Below are 19,892 nucleotides of genomic sequence, written 5' to 3' on the forward strand. Positions count from 1 at the left end.
CCTAAATAGTGTATATCAGACTGTTTCTTCCTTTTCTTGTGAATTAGTGGCACAGATATATTCTGCCAGAGAGACTAATGTGGTTTAGACATTAAAACATTTCACTCTTTTAGTATATAAACAGTCTGCCTGCTTGGGACATTTAAAATCAATATGTAATTCCAGTTGCACATTAATAAAAGGTCAGATTAATTTTATATGCTAAATGCAGGGTAATGCTATATAAAGCAATAATAAGATGGACTGGTGCATTTGGAGGATGCATTCTTATTGCACTTAAAAGCTTTTAAACTGGAAAGCTATTTTTCTGGCTGAGGCAGATTTTTGTCTATTAAGTATTTCCTTTGAGTTGTCCCCATGACTCCCATTTTCTCCCTTTTTGTTTCCTCCAGACATACATGCCAAAACAAATCCCAGAGTCCTCATCTAGCAATTGTACTGCGGGGAGAAGTCTGGATAAGATCCCCAGCATGGCCAGTAAACACAATGTGATAAGCGGGTAACTGTCATTGTCACCCAAGGGCATCCTGGTGTACTCATGCTGTCCTATTGGAAGGACTGAGCAGTAAACTCTGGTTTCTGCAGCAGTAAAGCAGGGCAGATGAATAAAGGAAAACATTTTAATAACTATCTATTATTAATATCACTAGCAGGCCATTAAATCACCCATACAACACGCATTTAATGAAGGCGAATATGTTGTTTGAACACTGTAATTGTCAAGCTAACTCATTTGGCAGAGCAGCATGTTTTGCTTCTTGAGCTATGACAGTTTCGTGAGGTTGCCAGCAGAGTCGGAAAGGTTGGCATTTCACTGTAGAGATTCAGAATGATCTTACAGCTGAAGCTCCAAATTCATGTTGGAGAGAGCTTAATTCAGTCTTTTTTTCTATAGTTCCTTCATCCATCTATGTGTTGTTTTCCTACTCTGTAAAATAGGCATTGTAACATTTTCTTCCCCTTGACACTTTGCCTTTTTAGGATATAAGTTTTTCAGAGGGGGATACATCAATAGTCACCTGAGAAATAAGGGACAGTGGTTTCCTTTAAGCAAAATTTTAAAGAAGACACCTCTCCCTTGTTTTTCTCCTTTGTGTACATTTGTAGTCCCCCAGAGACATGGCCCAATAATTGCAGGCCTAATTTATTGTTTTAAATTGAACTCTTTATCAGGTTCAATAGGTAGAGCATTGTTAAAGCTTAGTCACAAACCCCTTTACATCTGCAATTTAAATTTAATTTGAAATTCAGCTTTTAAAGAATCAATATTTAGTAGATTTTTGCAATCTTTCTAAGTCTGCTTACATAAGCAAAATAAGCCTCTGCATTGCTGCATTTACAGTAGGAATCAATTTCCCTAAGTTTTAAGAAATTGGAAGAAATAGGACTTATGGATAGGGTGTTATACTTTTTCCTAGCAAGAAGACTCCTGAAGAAATAAAATCTATTTTGTGGGATCCCTGAGTATATAAAATACCTAATGTAAGTATCACCTTATGTCTCTTTGACAAGTTTCAACCTTTCAGAAATACTTACGAGTTCCTAAAAAGTCAGCACTTTTTCAGAGGAAGGCAGTGAACTAATGCGGTTTTGGCAAAATCAAAATGTGAAGTCAGGTATTTGAGGAAAATAATTTTTTTATTACTGATTTCAATCCCCTTTTTTTTTTCCTTTTTTTTTTCTTTTTTTCATTTTTGATATGACATAATATGGCAGAAGAGTTAAGCAAGAAGTGGTCTTCACTCCTCCAATGTATCTTGTGCATCATTCCATACTGCAGAAACCTAAAGGCCTTTTTTTAAAATCATACCAATAAGAAAGAATTCTTAGCACTACGGTGAAGTGGATAACATTTAGCCACCGAAGGCTTCTGAAAGCAGAGTATGAACAACCACAATATGGGGATACACGTGAATGTGTCTTGTGCATTCATGGTTGTATTTCTTTATTTCTGTATTTCTGAAACTCTCTAACTGTGTGGGATGAAATGATGAAAACCTCTGTTTCACATCTTTCAAGACCTTGTTATGACTCACCCTCAGAAGAAAAATCATGTTGTGCCGTGGTGGTCACAGCAGCAGGTTCCTGGTGTTTGGCGAGGCCACACAGCACTGGACAAGGCATGCCACCGGTTTTACATCCTCATCCCCTGCATGCAAGCCTGTGGTCATTCAGTTTTTCAGCCAGCATTTACCAACAATCCAGCTATCCCCTACGTTCTCCAGAGCGATGGCAACCAGACACATTTTGTGTTTCTACTCTTCTAAAGTAACTTGCATCCCATTGCCAGCGTGCAGGGAAGTGCAGTGTGGGAGCTCTGTTGTAGAGCAACGCTGCTGCGATACCGTGATGGTGATGTGAAATTCAAACCCAACAGCATCCATCTGAAAGACCAGCAGGGAACCAAACTGGAGCCTATGTGAATGATGCTTCTATCTGTGCTTACTATGTCAAAAAAGCAGGGGCAATACCTAACATTTGGAAAAGACTGAAGGTACTCATTTTTTAGAGCCTGCAAGTGCTAAGATAGCATGAATAGCAAGGGTAGAGAGGTTTGCGCTAGTCCCATTTGCTCGAAACAAAGGGAAACAAGGATTCAGTTCCTTTTTCAGCTTCATGGAATCCAGATTTGCATTTCTTGACTCCTATATGTCATCCATCTCTCATACTGTTGCTCTTTCACTGTTTCAGAGGCTTTGAGATTGATTGGCCTGGAGGGAGAGGGCACAAGTGGGAATATTGAATGCAGCCATAAAGGAGGCTAATGCAGGAGTAAAAAATTTTGAGTTCTGGTTGCTGTTTCTATTTTTCTGTTAAAGTAATTGGATGTGCTTGACTTTGCTTAGACTTTTATGTATGTGGTGCTCATACTGGTTTTGTTCAAAAGTGGGCACTTGCTGAAAAGAGTATAATAATTTCTGACCCTTCGTTTAGATTTCTCGTTTCTCCAAGTGACCTTCATGTATCCTTTCAAGCACAGTTTTTCTGTAACATCTTAACAGTGACCAGTCAGTGCTCCAAATTAAACCCTACCTAGTAGTAAGGACTCTGCCTTAAGCGTAAGCAAGGTATTTTGCCTTACTTACATTTCACAGGGACTCATCCTTAGAATTAGTGATGGCAATTAAAATTTACATTGTAGCAAAGGAAGAATAGGTTTTTTAACAGAAAAATCTGACTGACATTAACAGAATTTAGCCCTGGTCTTTGCCATCCAACAGTTTTGTGAAATACTCTAGGGAACTTATTTGCAGTCAGTGAATCTCTCTCAGGTTTGTATCAACCAGAAAGTCAGTTTATCAAATTAGGAGTGCACAAGGCACAAGTTTGGGAGACATGCAGAGACACCGTGTAATAAATATGGCACCATTACATACCTTGAGAAAAGAAAAAAAAAAATGGCTCCAGCTGCTTTTTGTGAATGACCTGGTCTTGTTGATATGCACTGGGAGACCACAAGAACACCAAATACGTCAAGTTCTTAGGGAAATTAGTCACTGGAAAGCCTCAGTTCGGATTCTAGTCTGTCTAGGCCTGGAGCTTTTCATGCCTCTTGAGGCTGGGACAACTTTAATGCCCAGCAGTTCTGTAAATGGGAAGTAGGGCACTGACAATCAGGCACATCAGATAACTGGTGCACAAAGGTCTGGGGAAGTGCTATTTTTGACCATATTTTTATCTTTTTTTTCTGTGTCTTAACAGTGATACAGAAATTTACTGTAAGAGAAAAATTAAAGGTAGGGGTGGAGAATTTAATTTTTTCATGGACTTTTACCCAGAAAACAGCAGAAGCCATGATTTGTGCACTGTAAAAGCAACACTTTTGGCTTTGACTTCTGTCTAGCTGCAGCATCTCTTAGCTGTTAAGACACGAGAACATCATCACAGTTTATGTTTCGTTTGCTGCTGAACTGTGGGGATCAGCATAAAGAGGAACAAAACTTTGATCATTGTGAAATCTTGTGTTAACTTTGTGCTTCTTTATAACCACTGAAAGCAGGCACACGCAAGCAGTGTTTAACATATTTGTTCATTCATTTACCAGAAGGCATTTTCACATCAAAACAGTGTCATCAGCTGTAATATACAGTGTATATCTACACTTCCATTCCACAGGGAGGAGATGGAACTATTTGATTTATTAATAAAACAAAGCACTTTTGCCATAAATCAGAATTCAGCAGCTTTGTTCCCTTACGTAAACTACTATTCTAACTGATTTTTCTCCCCTCCCAGATATTATCTGATTAAAGACCATAATCCCATATTTCAAGTTAATTGTAACAGAACACAAATACAGAGACGGTTAGATTTAATGATAAAGGACTTCTAGTTCCAAAACTGAGTCATAAGTGAACAGAATCTAACAGAGGAGAGAGAAAGTTGGTGGTAGAAATGGTAGTGGTGGGGAAGTCAGGTAGGTTTAGTGCTCTCTGATCTTGGCAAGGTCTCTTCTTTTTTGTGAAGACTTTAGCTCTAGGTTTTAAGTAGGTTTTTTTCATATTTGTAAAGTCGCTGGCTTATCTGGCAGGCTTTCTTAGCAGAAAAGGGAATTCAGCCTGCAAACTTCCAATTGCTCTAGAAGTTACCGTGTCTGTATAGCACCGAAACCATATTCCCTCAGGGACATTCCTCAAAGGCGTTAAGATTTCTTGTCTTTTTTTAAGACCACTAAATGAAAATTTGTGCTAAACTAACTGTATTATATATAGTACATTATAATAAAGAGACAAGAAATGTTTCCCTTTCCAGTCTTTTCCCTCCAATTTGCAAATGCAATCTAAGCTACAGTGGTGATGCTTCTTTAACACGATACTTAGGCAGACAGGCAGTATATTATTGAAACACCTTGAGCAATGTTTGTAGATTTTTCCCATACTTTGGGGGTTTTCCTGCCAAGGAACATACCGGGGTGTTGTGGTTAAACCACTACAGGGGGCAAGGAAGGAAAAGATCATGTTCTGGGGCAGCAGAGCAGGTGTTATGTAGGCAGCCCGGGTTTTCCCAGCACCACAAGCATTGGTGTGACTTTGGGGAGCTTCACCTTCTCCAACAAGCTGAAGTACAGACAGCTGGCAGGTAGCACTGGCTGCTGGTATAGCATGTCTCTAACATCAGCCTTTGACTGCTGGAGGCAAGGACACCAGCATAGTGTACAGTTTAGGAGCCGCGGTAACAAATCTCAGATGTCAAGGCCTGAAAGCTTCGTGATGTCTGTTCTAGCCAGTTATTCCTTCCTTGTGACTGCTGGTGTCTGTGCCTGTCTGAAGTCAGCAGCTGAGGAAGGAGGGTCAGAGGGGGCGAACGTGTGGCTTTACAGTATCTGCCCCGTTCTACAGCCTAATGATGTCTTAGGTGCCTCTGTGGAACTGGGTGCTTCCAAGCATTCCCAGTGTCAAACCTCAGTCACCTAGAGAAATTTAAGGCTGACCAGGAGAAGTACCTAACGAGCTTAAATGCCAGCAGTATTTGGTGCTGAGAAGATCATCTGCATTTCTTGCTAAGGCTCAGGCTCAGGTACTTGACTGCCAACTTTGACGTAATTTAGAGAGCTTGATTCTTAGTGTAGTGATCTTCTTTGCTCAGAGCTGTCCTTTATTTTTACTCCTTTTTTCCTCCTTGTTTACAAGCTAAATTCTGCATATAAAAGTGATTCTTTCTTCCAGTGGGCTGTAGCTGTCTCTAAGTGACAGCCCATCTTCACTGTTCTCTTTATCATCTCTTGTTTCTTGAAAATACAGGAAAAGTTTCCGAAAGCGTCAGGCGTGGGTGGTTTGAATTGTCTCCTATATCCTGTAAGTCTGTCTTTCTTCCACGAGTAATTGGTAGAAAAATGAAGGAGGGCGTTGATGATGATGCTGACATATCCTCTAGTTTCTTTTATCTCTTGCTTAAAATCTATTTTCTTTCGCCTCTTCTGAGCAGAGTCAATATCAAAAAAACAGAGACACCTGTGTGTTTTAGAGAAGCTGGCAATAAGATTGCATCTGTCCTTTGGTTACCGATTCTCAGTCAGCTATTCCCAAAGCATGTTGTAAAAGGTAGTGGTTGGGGTCTACAGCTGCTCAGCAAAACTGTTGTAAAACATAACATTTGCAGTGTTATCACTGCTGCAAGCTTAATAATACAATAATTCACAATTGGTTCTTTCATTCAAATGGTGTGTCAAGCAGGTTTCTAAAGGTAGTACTCATTGATGGAGACAAGCAGCCTTTGCAGCAGCACCAGGACTGGGTATCTCTGATTTCACTGTGCAGTTTCTTTGGTCTGACAAAGAAGGGAGAACCTTGATTTTTATTTAACAAAATCACATAATTATACTGTGATAGGATGTTTTTCCTCAGACACAACAAGGTGCTAACTACAGGTAAAAATATATATTGTCAGCAAAAATACCAGCTTCAGACTGATGATCTAAAGAATCAAGGTTCTTAAATGTTAATTAGGAAAAAGTTATTCTGCTACATGTATGTAACTTACTGTAGTAGATTAATTTATCTGTGTTGGCATAAAGCGACTAACAAGTCTTGCAAAAGCTCGTATTAGCTTTTTCACAATTGGCAGTATATTGACTTATGTTGTCCTAGATTTTCAGTGGCTTCACTGAATGTGAAGTATAGTGATACTACTGAATATTTTGATCCTTCCCAGATAAATTTCTTTTTTCCACTCCAGACCAAATTCATTTTACTTCCGAGCTTGGCATCTTTTGTCTAAGGCTTTTAGAAACTCGCATTCTTCCACTTGCAGCACAGAAAAATCATCCTTATAAGGGAAGTTTTGGAAGGCATCTAAGGAATTTTGGTGCCCAGGTCCCTTTAATTTTCAGTGCCAGTACTCACTGTCGTTCATTTGATTGCCTTTGGAAAAAAAAAAAGTCTTTAATATATTACAAAAGCTAGAAAAGAAAGTTATTTTGGCTGTAATTTGCAAGTCTTTGCCCTAAGTAATTAACACTTTTATTATTGCAGGACTCAGAATTTGACCCCTTGAAGTTCACCAGTGTCATTGAATGCGAGAAGCCAAACAATGACTTAAGTAGGTTTCGAGGTTACATGTGAGTATTTCATATAATACCCTTCAGTATACACTCACTTTCTCTAATATGGAATAAAATAAATGTTGTTTTGTTTTGGGCTGTGTTCTGTAAGCTGCATCATTATCACATCTAAATAGGGTTGCATAATTAAGGCTCTTTTAGAGGATCCTCACTACAGGGTGAGATGGTAGCCTCACATTTCCATTCCTTAGGATGGATTTAGTTGTTATCTCTATCAGTTTACACTCCAGAAATGAATGCATGAAGCGGTGCAGTTATGGACACTCATCTCCCTTTCCTTCGCTCCGTGGATCAGAAAAGCCCATCTGGAAATGGGAGGAAATAGAAAACAGGTCCAAGAGAGCCAACAAACAAACAAATACAATCTGTTGTACACTGCTTTTATGAAGATGGGTCTGCTTGATGTTTCTTTTAATCTAAGTGTAACTGAGGAAAATCAGAAGGTGAAACTGATATTTCTCCAGCTCTTCCACTGTTCCTTTCCTCTCATTCAGACACAATAAAGCAATTTCCTCACAGGATGTGCTTGTACATTACCTCACAGAATCATCTATGGCCACTTGACTTAATTCTAAACAAACAGAACTGCATTAACAGGGTGCTCATCTCTGGCAAGTCAGTCCTTCTCAGAAGCAAATGTTTTAGTATGTGCAAAGCTCTTTGCTTCTGACGTAGCCAGGACTGTAGTGTGTAGGCATGCCAATAGGGGGGACTGAGGAGATGCACTCTTGCATGACTTACTTTTCTACAGCCTGTAACCGCATGAAGAGTGAGAGCCCGGGATATTTAATTTTTGTCTGAATTTTAATGAAGAAACTTAAAAAGACACTAATTCTCCTCAGAATACAGTGATTTATTACCCATATTGATTAGGAGTGATAAGCAGTAATGAATTTCTTAAATGGCACAAGGTAAATTGCTGGAGCTTGGAGAGTTTTTTATAGCGATGCTATTTACCACCTCAGTTACTACTCTCAGATGTCATGGATTGTTTAGGATATACTGTCAACTGGTGTAAATCAGGATTGCTTTTTTGAAACTACATCAAGTTGTAGTGTGGAAAAATGTATTCCTTTATTTAGCAGCACAAAGCCCTACAGTTCATTTAAAGATAGAAGTTTAGTATGCATGAGGGTGCATAACTGTCTATATTAATAGAGAGCCTGATCTACCGCAGAAATAACATTTCCAGATACAGAAATTGAAAGTTTGGCAGCTTTTCTAGCACACTTCATGTGTGTGAATCTCAGTCCCCAAAATATTGAGCAGAGGTTAAACACTGTAGAAGATATGCATAAATTTGTCTTTCATTACGTATTTACTTGTGTATTCCATGTGGAAAATGTCTGTGGCATGTAAGTTACAGAACCATTTGAATTATACATGATAGTACCTTCTAGAAGGCTGTTGTTCAATATTGATTCTATTTAATCTTCTTTATATTTTAATGTTTCACAAATGATGTGAATATATTTTGACACAGCAAAAAGCCAAGACATCAGTTTTGAATCTGGCAGAAAGCATCAGGTGATTTCCAGGTCTCATCAGCTGTGCTGCAGGAGACTTACAACTAAAGGACCATGGGGCATTTGAAGTAAAGCACAGGGACCAGCCCCTCAACAAATAAACTCTCCTAATTTATCACAGGAGAAGGCTTATTTTTCCCCTCTTTTTAGATTTCCTTCATTACTATCATGAAATCATGGGTGTACTTCGAATCACACATTAGCAAGATGAATGGTAATTAGCACATCTGAATTAAAACATGTCATTGCCATGTCAAACTCAGATCTTGCCTCCTGTTCAAAATCTTACTAGTAGTCACTGCTTGAAAGAAAAGTTCAGGTAGCTCGCAGCTGATAATACCTCAGCTGAAAAGAAATGTTACAGAGATATTTAAATAGGGATGGTATGAAATAGTAGACTTTCAAGAGATCCATATGTAAAAGCTGTGCTGAGACATTACGGTCAAAGTTTGCTTGAAGTTTTGACCACTTAGTAGGTTTCCACTTTTGATTAAGATTATTTTTTTCTGTTTGAAATATGAAGAGCTCCTTTGGTTCTAATGTCTGCACTGACAAATCTTTCAGGGAATAGAAATACTTCTCTGTGTGTGTGTGTGTGTGTTGTAAACATGTAAAAATTCTGTTCCCCACAGTTACTCTGAAATGTGATCACTGTAGGTGACCAACGTAGCACAGGCAGGCCGGGCTAAAAGGAAACATGATAATAAAAAATCAGAAAAATATTGCAAAATGCGTTGAGGCAGGCCTGGCCCTACCCTATGTCTGCAAAAGTGTGGCGTGCACATTACTACATGTGACTTCTTCAGTTATATTGACACAATCTGCATTGAATACAGTCTGGGTGTGCAGACAGACAGGCAAACTACAGGTTCTGCTCAGGTGCTTGCTTTAATATGTTTTGCAGTTTCTGCACCCTCAGATATCCCAAGCATATTTCCTCATTTTTATTTCCCCTATAAGAAGTCTTCTGTGTAAAAAGAATAGAATAAAACCTAACATGCCTCCTGCCTGTATGAGTCTAGCCAGATTATGTACAGTATGCATGGCAAACATTCAAAAATCCCTTGCCAGGTTCCAAAAATAACAATTGGCTTTAAAATCTTGTTTCTAGCTTTTACTGTGTATGTGAGCAAGGGAAAAGGAGGAGTAGTAGTTGGCATTCTGGCTTTTCATCTTTCCTCTGAAAGTAAAAATTTTATTATTAGACAAGAATACAAAACTTTATCTGATCATCCCAAAATAAGTATAGCAAGGAATTAATAATATGAATACACGTGTGTATTTCTATTTCAAAGGTTGTCATAACAAAACCAAATTAATATAAAATCCTAAGTCTATACAGTGATGTCTCTTTAATGTGCTACAGTGACACCACCGCTCATGGGGGAAAAAACCAACAAACTAGACTAAGTTTCATCAGAATTGAGAGTCAGGAAGGTTCTGGCTGATGATGTGCACGGAGACTATGTTTAAGGTTGAATATTTTCTTTGGGAGTGTCAAGCCTTGGAAAGTAATGCCAGCTCTACCATTGTAAGACACTTGAGAAACCAGAATGTGAAAGAAGATACTCTCTTTTGAATACAGTTTTGATACATCACCTTGTTATTTAATGCTGGTAAACATGGAACAAGGAAAAATGTAATAGCAGGCTAAAGTGAGCTACCATCGGGCTTATTTTTGCATTCCTGTATTAAACCAGGAGGCTTATTTCTACACAGACTTTCCGAGTGCTGTAGCGAAGTAGTAGCTAACTGCATCTGGTCTGTCCATTTCTCCTAATTCACAGTGCATGTGTATTTTAGATGTCTAGATACTGCATATTTGTGGTGTCATCCATGTGAGAAATTGCAGAGAAGAGGAGCATTGCACCTGCACTCGCCAGTGTGTTTCCTTGCAGGTTAGCCTTCGTGTCCCAGGTGTCTGAGTGGCTTCAGCTGGCCACTGTTTTAAATTCTGACAGAGAAAAGTTTCCTTCTTTGCCTCTAAAGTTATACTGGCCTGAATCCAGAAAGGGGAAAAAACAGACTGTTCATACTGTGTAACAAGCTTAACGTTTATAACTCTGCAGGGCTAGAAATGGGATCTAAGCCATCTCTCCACCAGGACGTAAAGTTATAGCCTTGGCAGGTTTGTTATCAAAGTGAGCAGTTGTATCTAACTCTAGTTTTCATTAATTTTTAATCCAGACCTTCATGTCTGTATTTTTTTTTCTTCCTTTTATCATCAGTGCCCAATTGCCTTATACGCATGTTCTGTTAGTGAGGCACTGGGAGTGAGTGCAGACAAGAAGGAAACCATGAGTTTCCTCCAGCCCCTGCCAGCTTCTTTCTCCCAGATCTTTATTTCATCCATGTTTATCTAAAGGTCTGGTGAGCAACAGATGAGTTGATTGACTTCATTTGGATATGGAAAAGTGAAAAGCAGTACCAAATGCTTGTAAGGAGGTGTGGTGGGAAGGGTCAGTCTGTGGGTGACGGCAGTAGACTGGAGTCTTGGCACCTACAGGTTAACTTCAGATGTTGCACCATTGCTGTGGAGCAGGTTCAGATGTTGTATAAGCTAAGAGAGTAAGAACAAATACATAATTGTGTAGAACATGTACACAAGTAATTGTATATAAAGATTGTGATGTACAATACACCTGTCACAATCCAGTGCTACTGTCAGGTGTAAAGAATTGATGAAGGTTATAAATTTATAAGCCAGTAATTACTTCTTAAGAAGATTTATCTTTAAGAAGTCCCATTTATTAACAGGAATCAACTATCATTTGGAGACTTTATTGGAAATTCAGACTAACATCCTCATGATTTACGAGAAAGCCTAATGTAGAATTCAGCCTTAAAAAAGCAGAGGCAAAATCCTGGTAGTAGCGTAATTTCTGCAGTATGGAATCACTAAGAAATTATTTCCCATAGTTTAAGCCCAGCCAAATTTGGGTAATTCTCCAGCTGGCAATCAGTGCTTACACCTATTGGCATACTGCAAGAGGCAGCTGGGCAGCCCCCAGTTTTTGAAGCTCCTTTGGCAAAAAGTGAGGCAGTGGGTTAAGGAGGTTTGCTGAAGCGGACAGAAGCAAAACCTCTGTTCTTGTATGTGAGGCTGGCAGGGAGGATGGGCTGAGCAGGGGAAGTTCTATCCTGATGAAAAAAAAAATCCTTCATTTTTGTTTCAGAATCTCAAACTTGATGTTATCTACTTCTTTCCTTCTCTATTTGTTTCTGGTCTAGTCAGATGTTATCACTGCTGCAGCTACCTCAGTTTGCAAGCCCACCACTTTATCTCTACAGTGAAAAGCTAAGCCTACCTGTTAAAAAGCCAATGCTTTTAATTTCTACTTTTTGAGCATGGAGTGAACTAAAACCAACTCTGTATATGTGTCTGTATATATATATAAACATGTGTAAATATATATATATATATAAAAAATTTATGGGTATATTTAAGACATCGACTAGAGGCTACATAGCATAAACAGCATAACAACGTAGTCTGCAAGGAGTCCTACTAGGCTGGGGAAGAGTACAAAGGATTCACCAGTGTGAACCTTTTCTTCTTGCAGATCTAAGGATGTTTGATATAGTTCTTCAGGCCTGAGATCCTAGAAGTGTGTGCTAAAGTTAGAATTTTGGTCCTCATTTAGAAAAAGATTCTAACAATCAGAGAAAAGCATGAAGATATAACCCAGGTATGAAGGCTTAGAAAATAGGAAGTAAAGAAAAAGAGCTCAGCCTTTTTATAAAAGGCACAATTTTAAGCCAGTTTGCAGATTTCAGGGGACACAGGATTTTAAATGCTCAAATCCAGGTAGCCATAAAATTCAATGTTGCAACAGTACAATTTTGATTTTACTATAGCACATGTGCTTCTCCAGGCTTTCTCTTGAACTCCGAGCTTTTACTAGTTTTTTTTATTGCAGTCAGTTTTTTTAGACTTTGGAAGTGTCATCGTTTTGATGCTCAGAAAATGAAGGCAGAATATTTAAACATTTCAGACTTGGCTTTAGTCTTCTCTGAGGCATTCAGATATTGCAGTTGATTAAGTTTTATTAATTCAGAAATGGTTTGAAATTATTATTATTTGGTTTGTCTGTTTTACATAATATAACATTCTAGTGCTATTTTTTATTTGTTATTAATATTGTTTAGCATTTCCCTTGTGACTGTTAATTCTCATCAGGCTGTTTTCTGTATTTCTGTCAGCTGAAATTTGAGTCAGTCTGTACACAGCAGACAATAAGTTGTAGTGGAAACATTACTTTGTTCCATTTTTCTCATGTATTTTGGTGCTAGTCAACAAGAATCATAAGGGCGCAAGAAGCATAAGGCCGGTGAGACACTTCTGAAAGGAATTTCTCTTGTTCTCACTGTTGAACACATGGAATTCTTTTTCCTTTCTTTGTCACTGAACTGATGTGTATTATCCCTGGCACATCTTCCTCAGTACCACTGCTTCTGAAGCACAGTAACCTCCCAATTTCACCATATTTCTTTCCCAGATTTCTTTGATAAGAAGTTGTGAATAGTGGGTTAATCATATGCACTACACAGCTGCTCTTAGGTGGACTGGATTAACTGTGATTGCACAGTCAATTTGCACATGCATAGAAAGTCCAATGCATTTTCAAAGCATTAGATAGGCTGCACACATGCTGTAGATTTGGCCTGCATCTCTCTAGTGAGCATGTGTCCAGCACACTCCTACATCCAACAGCAACTGGTACTGCTCCAGCTGGGCTGCTGCATGTCTGGGATTCTTGGGTTGGTATTCTCAGTTTTCAAAGTCTGCCAGAGAATCTTCCCAGAAGAAAGATCTAAGGAAATATTTCACCATTAGGTTGACAAAACTTCTTAAACTTTGAAGATGTTTCCTGGGCTTGTTATATTCCAGAGTAGTACGATTTAACAAGCTTAATGTTTTGACATGCTGTGCTTTGTCCTGTTTTTAAATTTTGTGCAGTGTACATAAAAGTGGAAAAAAGGATGGACTGTCCAAAGAAAATCTTTTGTTACGTGGATGTACCATTAGAAATACAGAAGAGGTTGCAGGAATAGTAATCTATGCAGGTAAAAGCTGTTTTTCTGTCTGACAAGGCATACCGTCTTTTTATAGCTTCCTTAAAATAATAACAGAAATCCATATGATGTCATTTGATGTACTTGCTTCTGCAGGTCATGAGACCAAAGCTTTGTTAAATAATAACGGACCCCGTTACAAACGCAGTAAGCTTGAAAGACAGATGAATGCTGATGTCCTTTGGTGTGTCCTTATACTTCTAATCATGTGTCTGTTTTCTGCAATCGGTAAGTGCTCTTTAAAAGTAGAAACTTAAGTATCAGACTCTCTTAGGATTCATGCACTTAGCTTTATCAAAAACATACGTGTCTTCCAAAACATGAAATCCATAAAGCTGCCCTCCATACTGTCTAATTTTTGTTGTGTTTTCTTCTTTGAAATCAAGATGTCTTGATACATTGGCTCATCTAGATAGCTTCTTAGTATCAATCAAATACATGCTATTAGTACCAGAGGTCTGAAGTATGAGATTCTACCACCCTTGATAGCATCCAAAAATGTCAAGTCCAAAAGAAGCTACGCTATATGTAGTCCCCTCAAAATTACAGGTGGTAGATGGTAACATGCCATTAATCAGTCAACAAAGTAATTTATGAGCAGAGAATAAACATAATTAGCACAGTGCTATTCCCCAGTACTATTTAGTAAATCAAGGACACAGTGTACAACATTGACACACTGTCCCTAAGGCTGCAGCTTTAACATAACAGACATAAATAAAAGTCTAAATCTGCATAAATCCAAGCAGAAGACTCTCAAGACTTCATGGAGTGTTTAAGGAAATGCTGAGGTTCAGGTTTATACTCTTCAGACCATTTTTTTGTTCACTTGTGAGAAAGAATCGAGTTTTACATTGGGTACCCAAAATGATTCTTTATATATGGCATACAAATTCCATATCCTTAGTGTGTACTGTAATGTTTGTGTGTGAGTCATAGGGCATAAACACCAGAATGTTTCCTAACAACCATGGTGTACTTTAATAACAATCTTAGGGCATTTTAATAAGTCTCTGTGTGCCTTTTTCCAGGTATTGTTAAAAGCTGCTTAAAGATGAGTTTTTCCAGCTGTGAATCAGCCAGCGTATTTGTTTCCACTAAGTCCATGACACTCTTTGGTAGTGTCTCAGTGTTGGGGAGCCCACTCCTCAGGGCTGAAGTGCCACGGTGGGCTTAGTCGCAGGGGGTCACTGCCTGCAGCTGTCCCCTCTGCCACTGCGTCCGACGTGTTACCCCCATAGCAGTGGCAGCGGGGCGTGCGCTGCAGTGGCTTCAGTTCAGCTGAAACTCCTAAGATGCATCAACGTGAATGGCAGGAGGTGGCACACAGTAGGCGACACATAGGCCTTCCCTTCTGTCACTTCTGCTACAAGGCTAGAAACCACCAGCAGAGGGCCAGAGCAAACTGCTGGAGGTGATAACAACCAAAAACAGCTGGAAGTAAATTTGCTTGAGCCCTTGGAAACCAGAGGTACCTTCAAGCCATGCAAAGCTGTGCTGTGTAAGAGTCAGGCAATTTTTGTACCTTCTGTCAAGAAAGTATAAGTGGAGATACGACACTTAACTAATTATTTTGAAAATCTGAGTCAGGATATTTATAAAACAAGTGTTGGTTTAGGTCATTCTCAGTGTGGGGCTTCCAGTTTTTGCTTGCAAGGATATAAAAATAGACATCAGTAAAGACATCGGTATGGTGATATGCTCATATTGGTAATACAGTGACAAAATAATTTGCTGGCTTACCTTAATTATTGTTTTTATTTTTCAAGAGTTCAGTGTGGTTTTATGTGTCAAGTTGTAAAGGACCTTTTGAGATGTGGCTTACGGATTACTTTTAAAGTAGGCCTTTACCCTGTTCTTCTGATTTCTTCTGTTCTTAGTTCCTCAGCTTCCATGTTCTTGACTCTGCTGATAGTTATTTCATTAGTTCTGTAGACATGGTGGGTTAATTTCACACAGTAAGATTAAAGTCTCTTCTGACTTTATCCAGCTGAAACTAGTTTAGTGATACCTGGCTAGTGATATACCTAATGTAGTCAATGGAGTTCTTTCATTTTAACTCAGTATCACTGAAATGAATCACTTCCTGAAGCAGTCTTTATTTCTCTGCTGATTACAGGAGCCTAAAATACTAAGTTAGACTAGCCAGCTCACTTTATTTGGATAAAGTTATGTGAAATGACCTTGCATGCTGTCCTTAGGGCCAGACAAACCTCCTTCTCAAACCCCAAATCCCAAGGCAGAAGAAAACATGGGTTTGGGGCCTTGTTCAGAAGTCATGCAGTATAGTTGAAAACAAGTATCACTTTACCTTGTAACTCAACTCTAAGAACTCTTTGGAGTTAATTTGTATTATTCTCTCTTTCAACTCTTCTGCAGGTCATGGCCTATGGGTATGGCAATACGGTGAGAAGAAGAAACCAATTTTTGATGTTCCAGGGCCTGATGGCAAATATTTGTCTCCTGTTTTAGCTTCAGTATATTTATTTCTGACGGTGATCATAGTTTTCCAGGTAATCAAGTTGTACATGCTGCCTCCTGTGTTCATAGTTTGCTGTAATAAAGCTATAAATGTGCAGTATGTGTAACACCCCTTCTACCACAAAGGCGTGTAAGAAGCTAGTCAAGCACTAAAAAGAAGTACATTTAGTCAGTTTATAATTAAATTTTAACTACAGCAACTACAGACAGCTAAATTAAATAAAATAAGTGGTCTACCCAGTGGTAAAAAGATGATAACTTCTCTGAAAAATAAACAAACTGATGCACACAGTAAGCTGTCAGAGCTCCGTTGCCACTGGAAAAGAAGATCATTTGAGAACCTTCCCCAAAAGACTCAGGTATTCTATTTTATTTTAAACAAGTAGGAAGAGACAGGATGCAATGGGCCCTGCTGGGAGAAAACAAGCTTTGTGTTTCATATGCACTCACTGTGGAACAACACCTCAAAGACTGTGGGTGTCACTGTGGGTACAGTGTCCTGGTATGAACATAAGTTGTATACATTTTTAACTACTTTCCAAAGATACGGCTCTTAACAACTCTGTATCTCGGCTGGATAACAAACTCTGTTAACAAAGTTTTTTGGTCATGCAGAGAAATGTATTGAATTGTGAAGGTGGTGGTAAGTGAAGAGAAGTAACAGCTACTCGTGTTACCAGGATATGTGGTAGTGGGACAGTGGGACACTAAAGGAGGTTGCATTACTGGAGGCAGCAAATCCTTTATAAAAAGGAATGAAAAAGGATGAGTTGAATTACTTTTTACTCTAAGGTTATGATATCGAGTAAAAAATCCACCACAGGATTCTTTAAACACCAACCTTTAACTGTAGTTTTGTTTAAATAACCACATTTGCCACTTACATACATGCTATAAGTTTTCCCTCATATCTAATTCAGCAAGCTAAGTAATTTATGCAATCAGGAATTTCTGTCCTGAAAAACATCTGCAGGGAGAATCTCAGGTACAAATTAGGTATTTCATGGTGTTTTGACAATTCTCAGGAAACAGTCAAAAACCTTTTCTGGAGAAACTTCTTCTCATGTATCTTTCTTCAGCAATTATAAAATGTGTTCTTCATTCAAATAATCTGCAGTGCAAAAGCCAAAGCGAAAAAGATTGTTTCTGTGGAAAGGTTTACACTTCTCATTTTATTTCTCATATTCCTGCAAAGTGAATTTGTAAACAGTCTATTATCTATGCAGAATAAATTTATCCTGTTCTTTCACATTTACAGGATTCTGACTGTACTGTCTGTTTGGAGGGGTTTTTTTCCTTTTTCTTTCCCAGCTTGTTTCAAGCTCACCTTACTAGCCCAGAAAATATTTGCTTCCGTCCAAGTTTTGATAATCACCCTTCTACAATAACAATGCATTTCGGCACTGCAGTTCACCATGGGTTTTCATCATCTAACACAGAAAAACTCTTTTCAAAAACATGCTAATAACTTTACAGTACTTGCTTAAAGTACAAAGCCTCTTTATGTTCTTGTCTAGTACCAAGTTAACTAGGTTTTACTAATCCATTGTATCCTTGCTTCTGTTTCCTCCTAATTCTCTTTCTTTTTGTGTATTCTAGGTTATGATTCCAATTTCCTTGTATGTATCCATTGAAATAGTTAAAATCTGCCAAGTGTACTTTATTCATCAAGATAAAGATTTATATGATGAAGAAACAGACTCTCAGCTGCAGTGCCGAGCTTTAAATATCACAGAAGACTTAGGTCAGGTGCAGTTTATCTTTTCAGACAAGACTGGGACACTTACTGAAAACAAGATGGTTTTCCGAAGATGCACTGTTTCTGGAACAGAGTATTCCCATGATGATAATGGTGAGCTCATGATCTTATTTTCTATCTAACAGTTGTACTTTGAGCAAACTGAAGTAGATATAAAAGTCACTGTTATCTTAAATCAAGAAGAAAAACAAAAGAAAATATCCACTCAGTAAACTCCATAATAGCTGTTTCCAGATTGGTGTAATTTGGTGTCAAGGTTCAGCTATGACAATCTTATCAAAGTGTTCTGTAGCATCACCTACAGTATGTTGTCGAGACAGTTAAAGCTTCTGGCTTTAACTCCTGATCTAGTAAAGCACTTGAGCACATGACTAATTTAAGCAAATTGAATATTGCCACTGGTATCACAATTGGTTTGTGTGCTTGAAGTATGTAAAATACCAGTTTTAAGCATACAGCCAGATTAGTGTCTGCTTGAATACCTGGAATGAGATTATCCTTTTGTGCTGAGAAATAAATGTAAACAAAGCTGCTGATTTTCATATTAATAAGAAAAACCATCTGATCTAATAGCGTATTTTATGTTACCTCTGTCAGATTCCTTTCAGTTGTCCTGTGTGACAGGTGTCTTCACTGCTGTATGAACACTGCAGTTGAGAGAATGTCCCCACATATCAGGTTCTCGAAACACTAAACAGTCACTCTTTGTCACAAGGGAATGTGAGGGTTGTCATCCCTGTGTCATCTCATCACCCTTTTAAAATTCTGGAGTGAGTTCATGTTTTGTGATTTGTTTGTAATTTGTGTTATTTTCCTCTAACATTTTGTTGTAATCATTTTTGACATAACAGATCTTAGCTCTTCAAATCATACTCTGTCTGTATGCAGGAAAATATTGATAGCTACAGTATTGCACTCCTATTTGCAAACAATAAGTTTCTTAGTCTATGTAACATAAAGATCACTGATTAGAAAGTTTTCTCAAAGACCATTGCAGAAGTTCGGCTTACAAATAAGGTACAGAACAAGAGAAATAATCAAAATAGATTGGAAAGTCTAAAACATGCTTTAGAGAGTTCATAAGATTCTGAATTGGAGAAAGATATCTTGAAGTTTTCAATTACGCAAGGATTGTTCTTTTTTCTCCTACTTTAAAGTAGTACTGAGTCCTTACATTTAAGGCACTCTTCTTCAAGAAACTAGGTGTTTGGACAATGTTATTAGCCCAGTGTTACAGAAAGAAGAACATAAACAGGGAGAAGCTGTGACTTCCTACCTCTGTACTGTAGGTAAGAAAGAGAAAAGAATTAGAATTAACAGTGTATTTCTGGACTCCTAATTGTGCTTGTGACACTCTGAATACAGTCATTCTTTTTTAATTCTTCCTTGCCATTGATTGTTTGCTTATTTATACTAATTTCAGAGTGTACTCTTCCTTGCAGGAATGACGATGGTGCTGCCAACTAAAACAGTGCAGAAAGCGTATTTTTATGAGCTTGATGTGTAGGCTGAATTCAGGCTCCTGAATTTGAGTACTGACTTTTAGATCTTTTTTCTTCAAATATAATGTATTTAACAGAAATCTAAGTTTGTGTATGCTGTCGTCATTTTTTGTTTTCTCCTCTATAGAAAACAGGTCTTTCTCTGCCATTCTATATATAAATGGTGATAATTTCTATTGATTTTGTCCCCTATAATCAGGATTAATAATGCAATAAAAACTATTGTTCATTCAAGTCTTTTGTTAGCTCTATTCTCCAGTCTGTTTTTCTAACCATCTCTTATCTTTTCTGCTGCTGAAACCTTCCTGTTTAGATATGGTAAAATGTCTATCACAGCTCTTTCTGGTTTTAGGGCGTGCACAAACAACATTTCATTGCTCTGTGCTTGCTTGCAAATGACTTGTCAGCCACTTTTCTATGTCTTATATCAGAGTATCTGAATTGCCCTCTGAGTTCTTGGAACATGTATTATAACTGATGCCATCCAG

General features: G+C 38.2%; 1 protein-coding gene across 1 annotated transcript in view; it reads left to right on the forward strand.

The window, feature by feature from the left end:
• The window catches only part of LOC104125231 (probable phospholipid-transporting ATPase VA), a 124,700-nt gene that overhangs the window by 67,659 nt on the left and 37,149 nt on the right, over positions 1-19,892 (forward strand). The window contains exons 5-9 of the mRNA XM_009637655.2: positions 6,972-7,057; positions 13,547-13,653; positions 13,759-13,890; positions 16,042-16,175; positions 17,743-17,995. Of these exons, the coding sequence (XP_009635950.1) occupies positions 6,972-7,057; positions 13,547-13,653; positions 13,759-13,890; positions 16,042-16,175; positions 17,743-17,995 (712 nt within the window). The remainder of the gene's footprint in view (positions 1-6,971; positions 7,058-13,546; positions 13,654-13,758; positions 13,891-16,041; positions 16,176-17,742; positions 17,996-19,892) is intronic.

The sequence above is a fragment of the Egretta garzetta genome, unplaced genomic scaffold, assembly GCF_000687185.1.
Source record: "Egretta garzetta isolate BGI_Z169 unplaced genomic scaffold, ASM68718v1 scaffold504, whole genome shotgun sequence".
In the NCBI taxonomy this organism is placed as follows: Eukaryota; Metazoa; Chordata; class Aves; order Pelecaniformes; family Ardeidae; genus Egretta; species Egretta garzetta.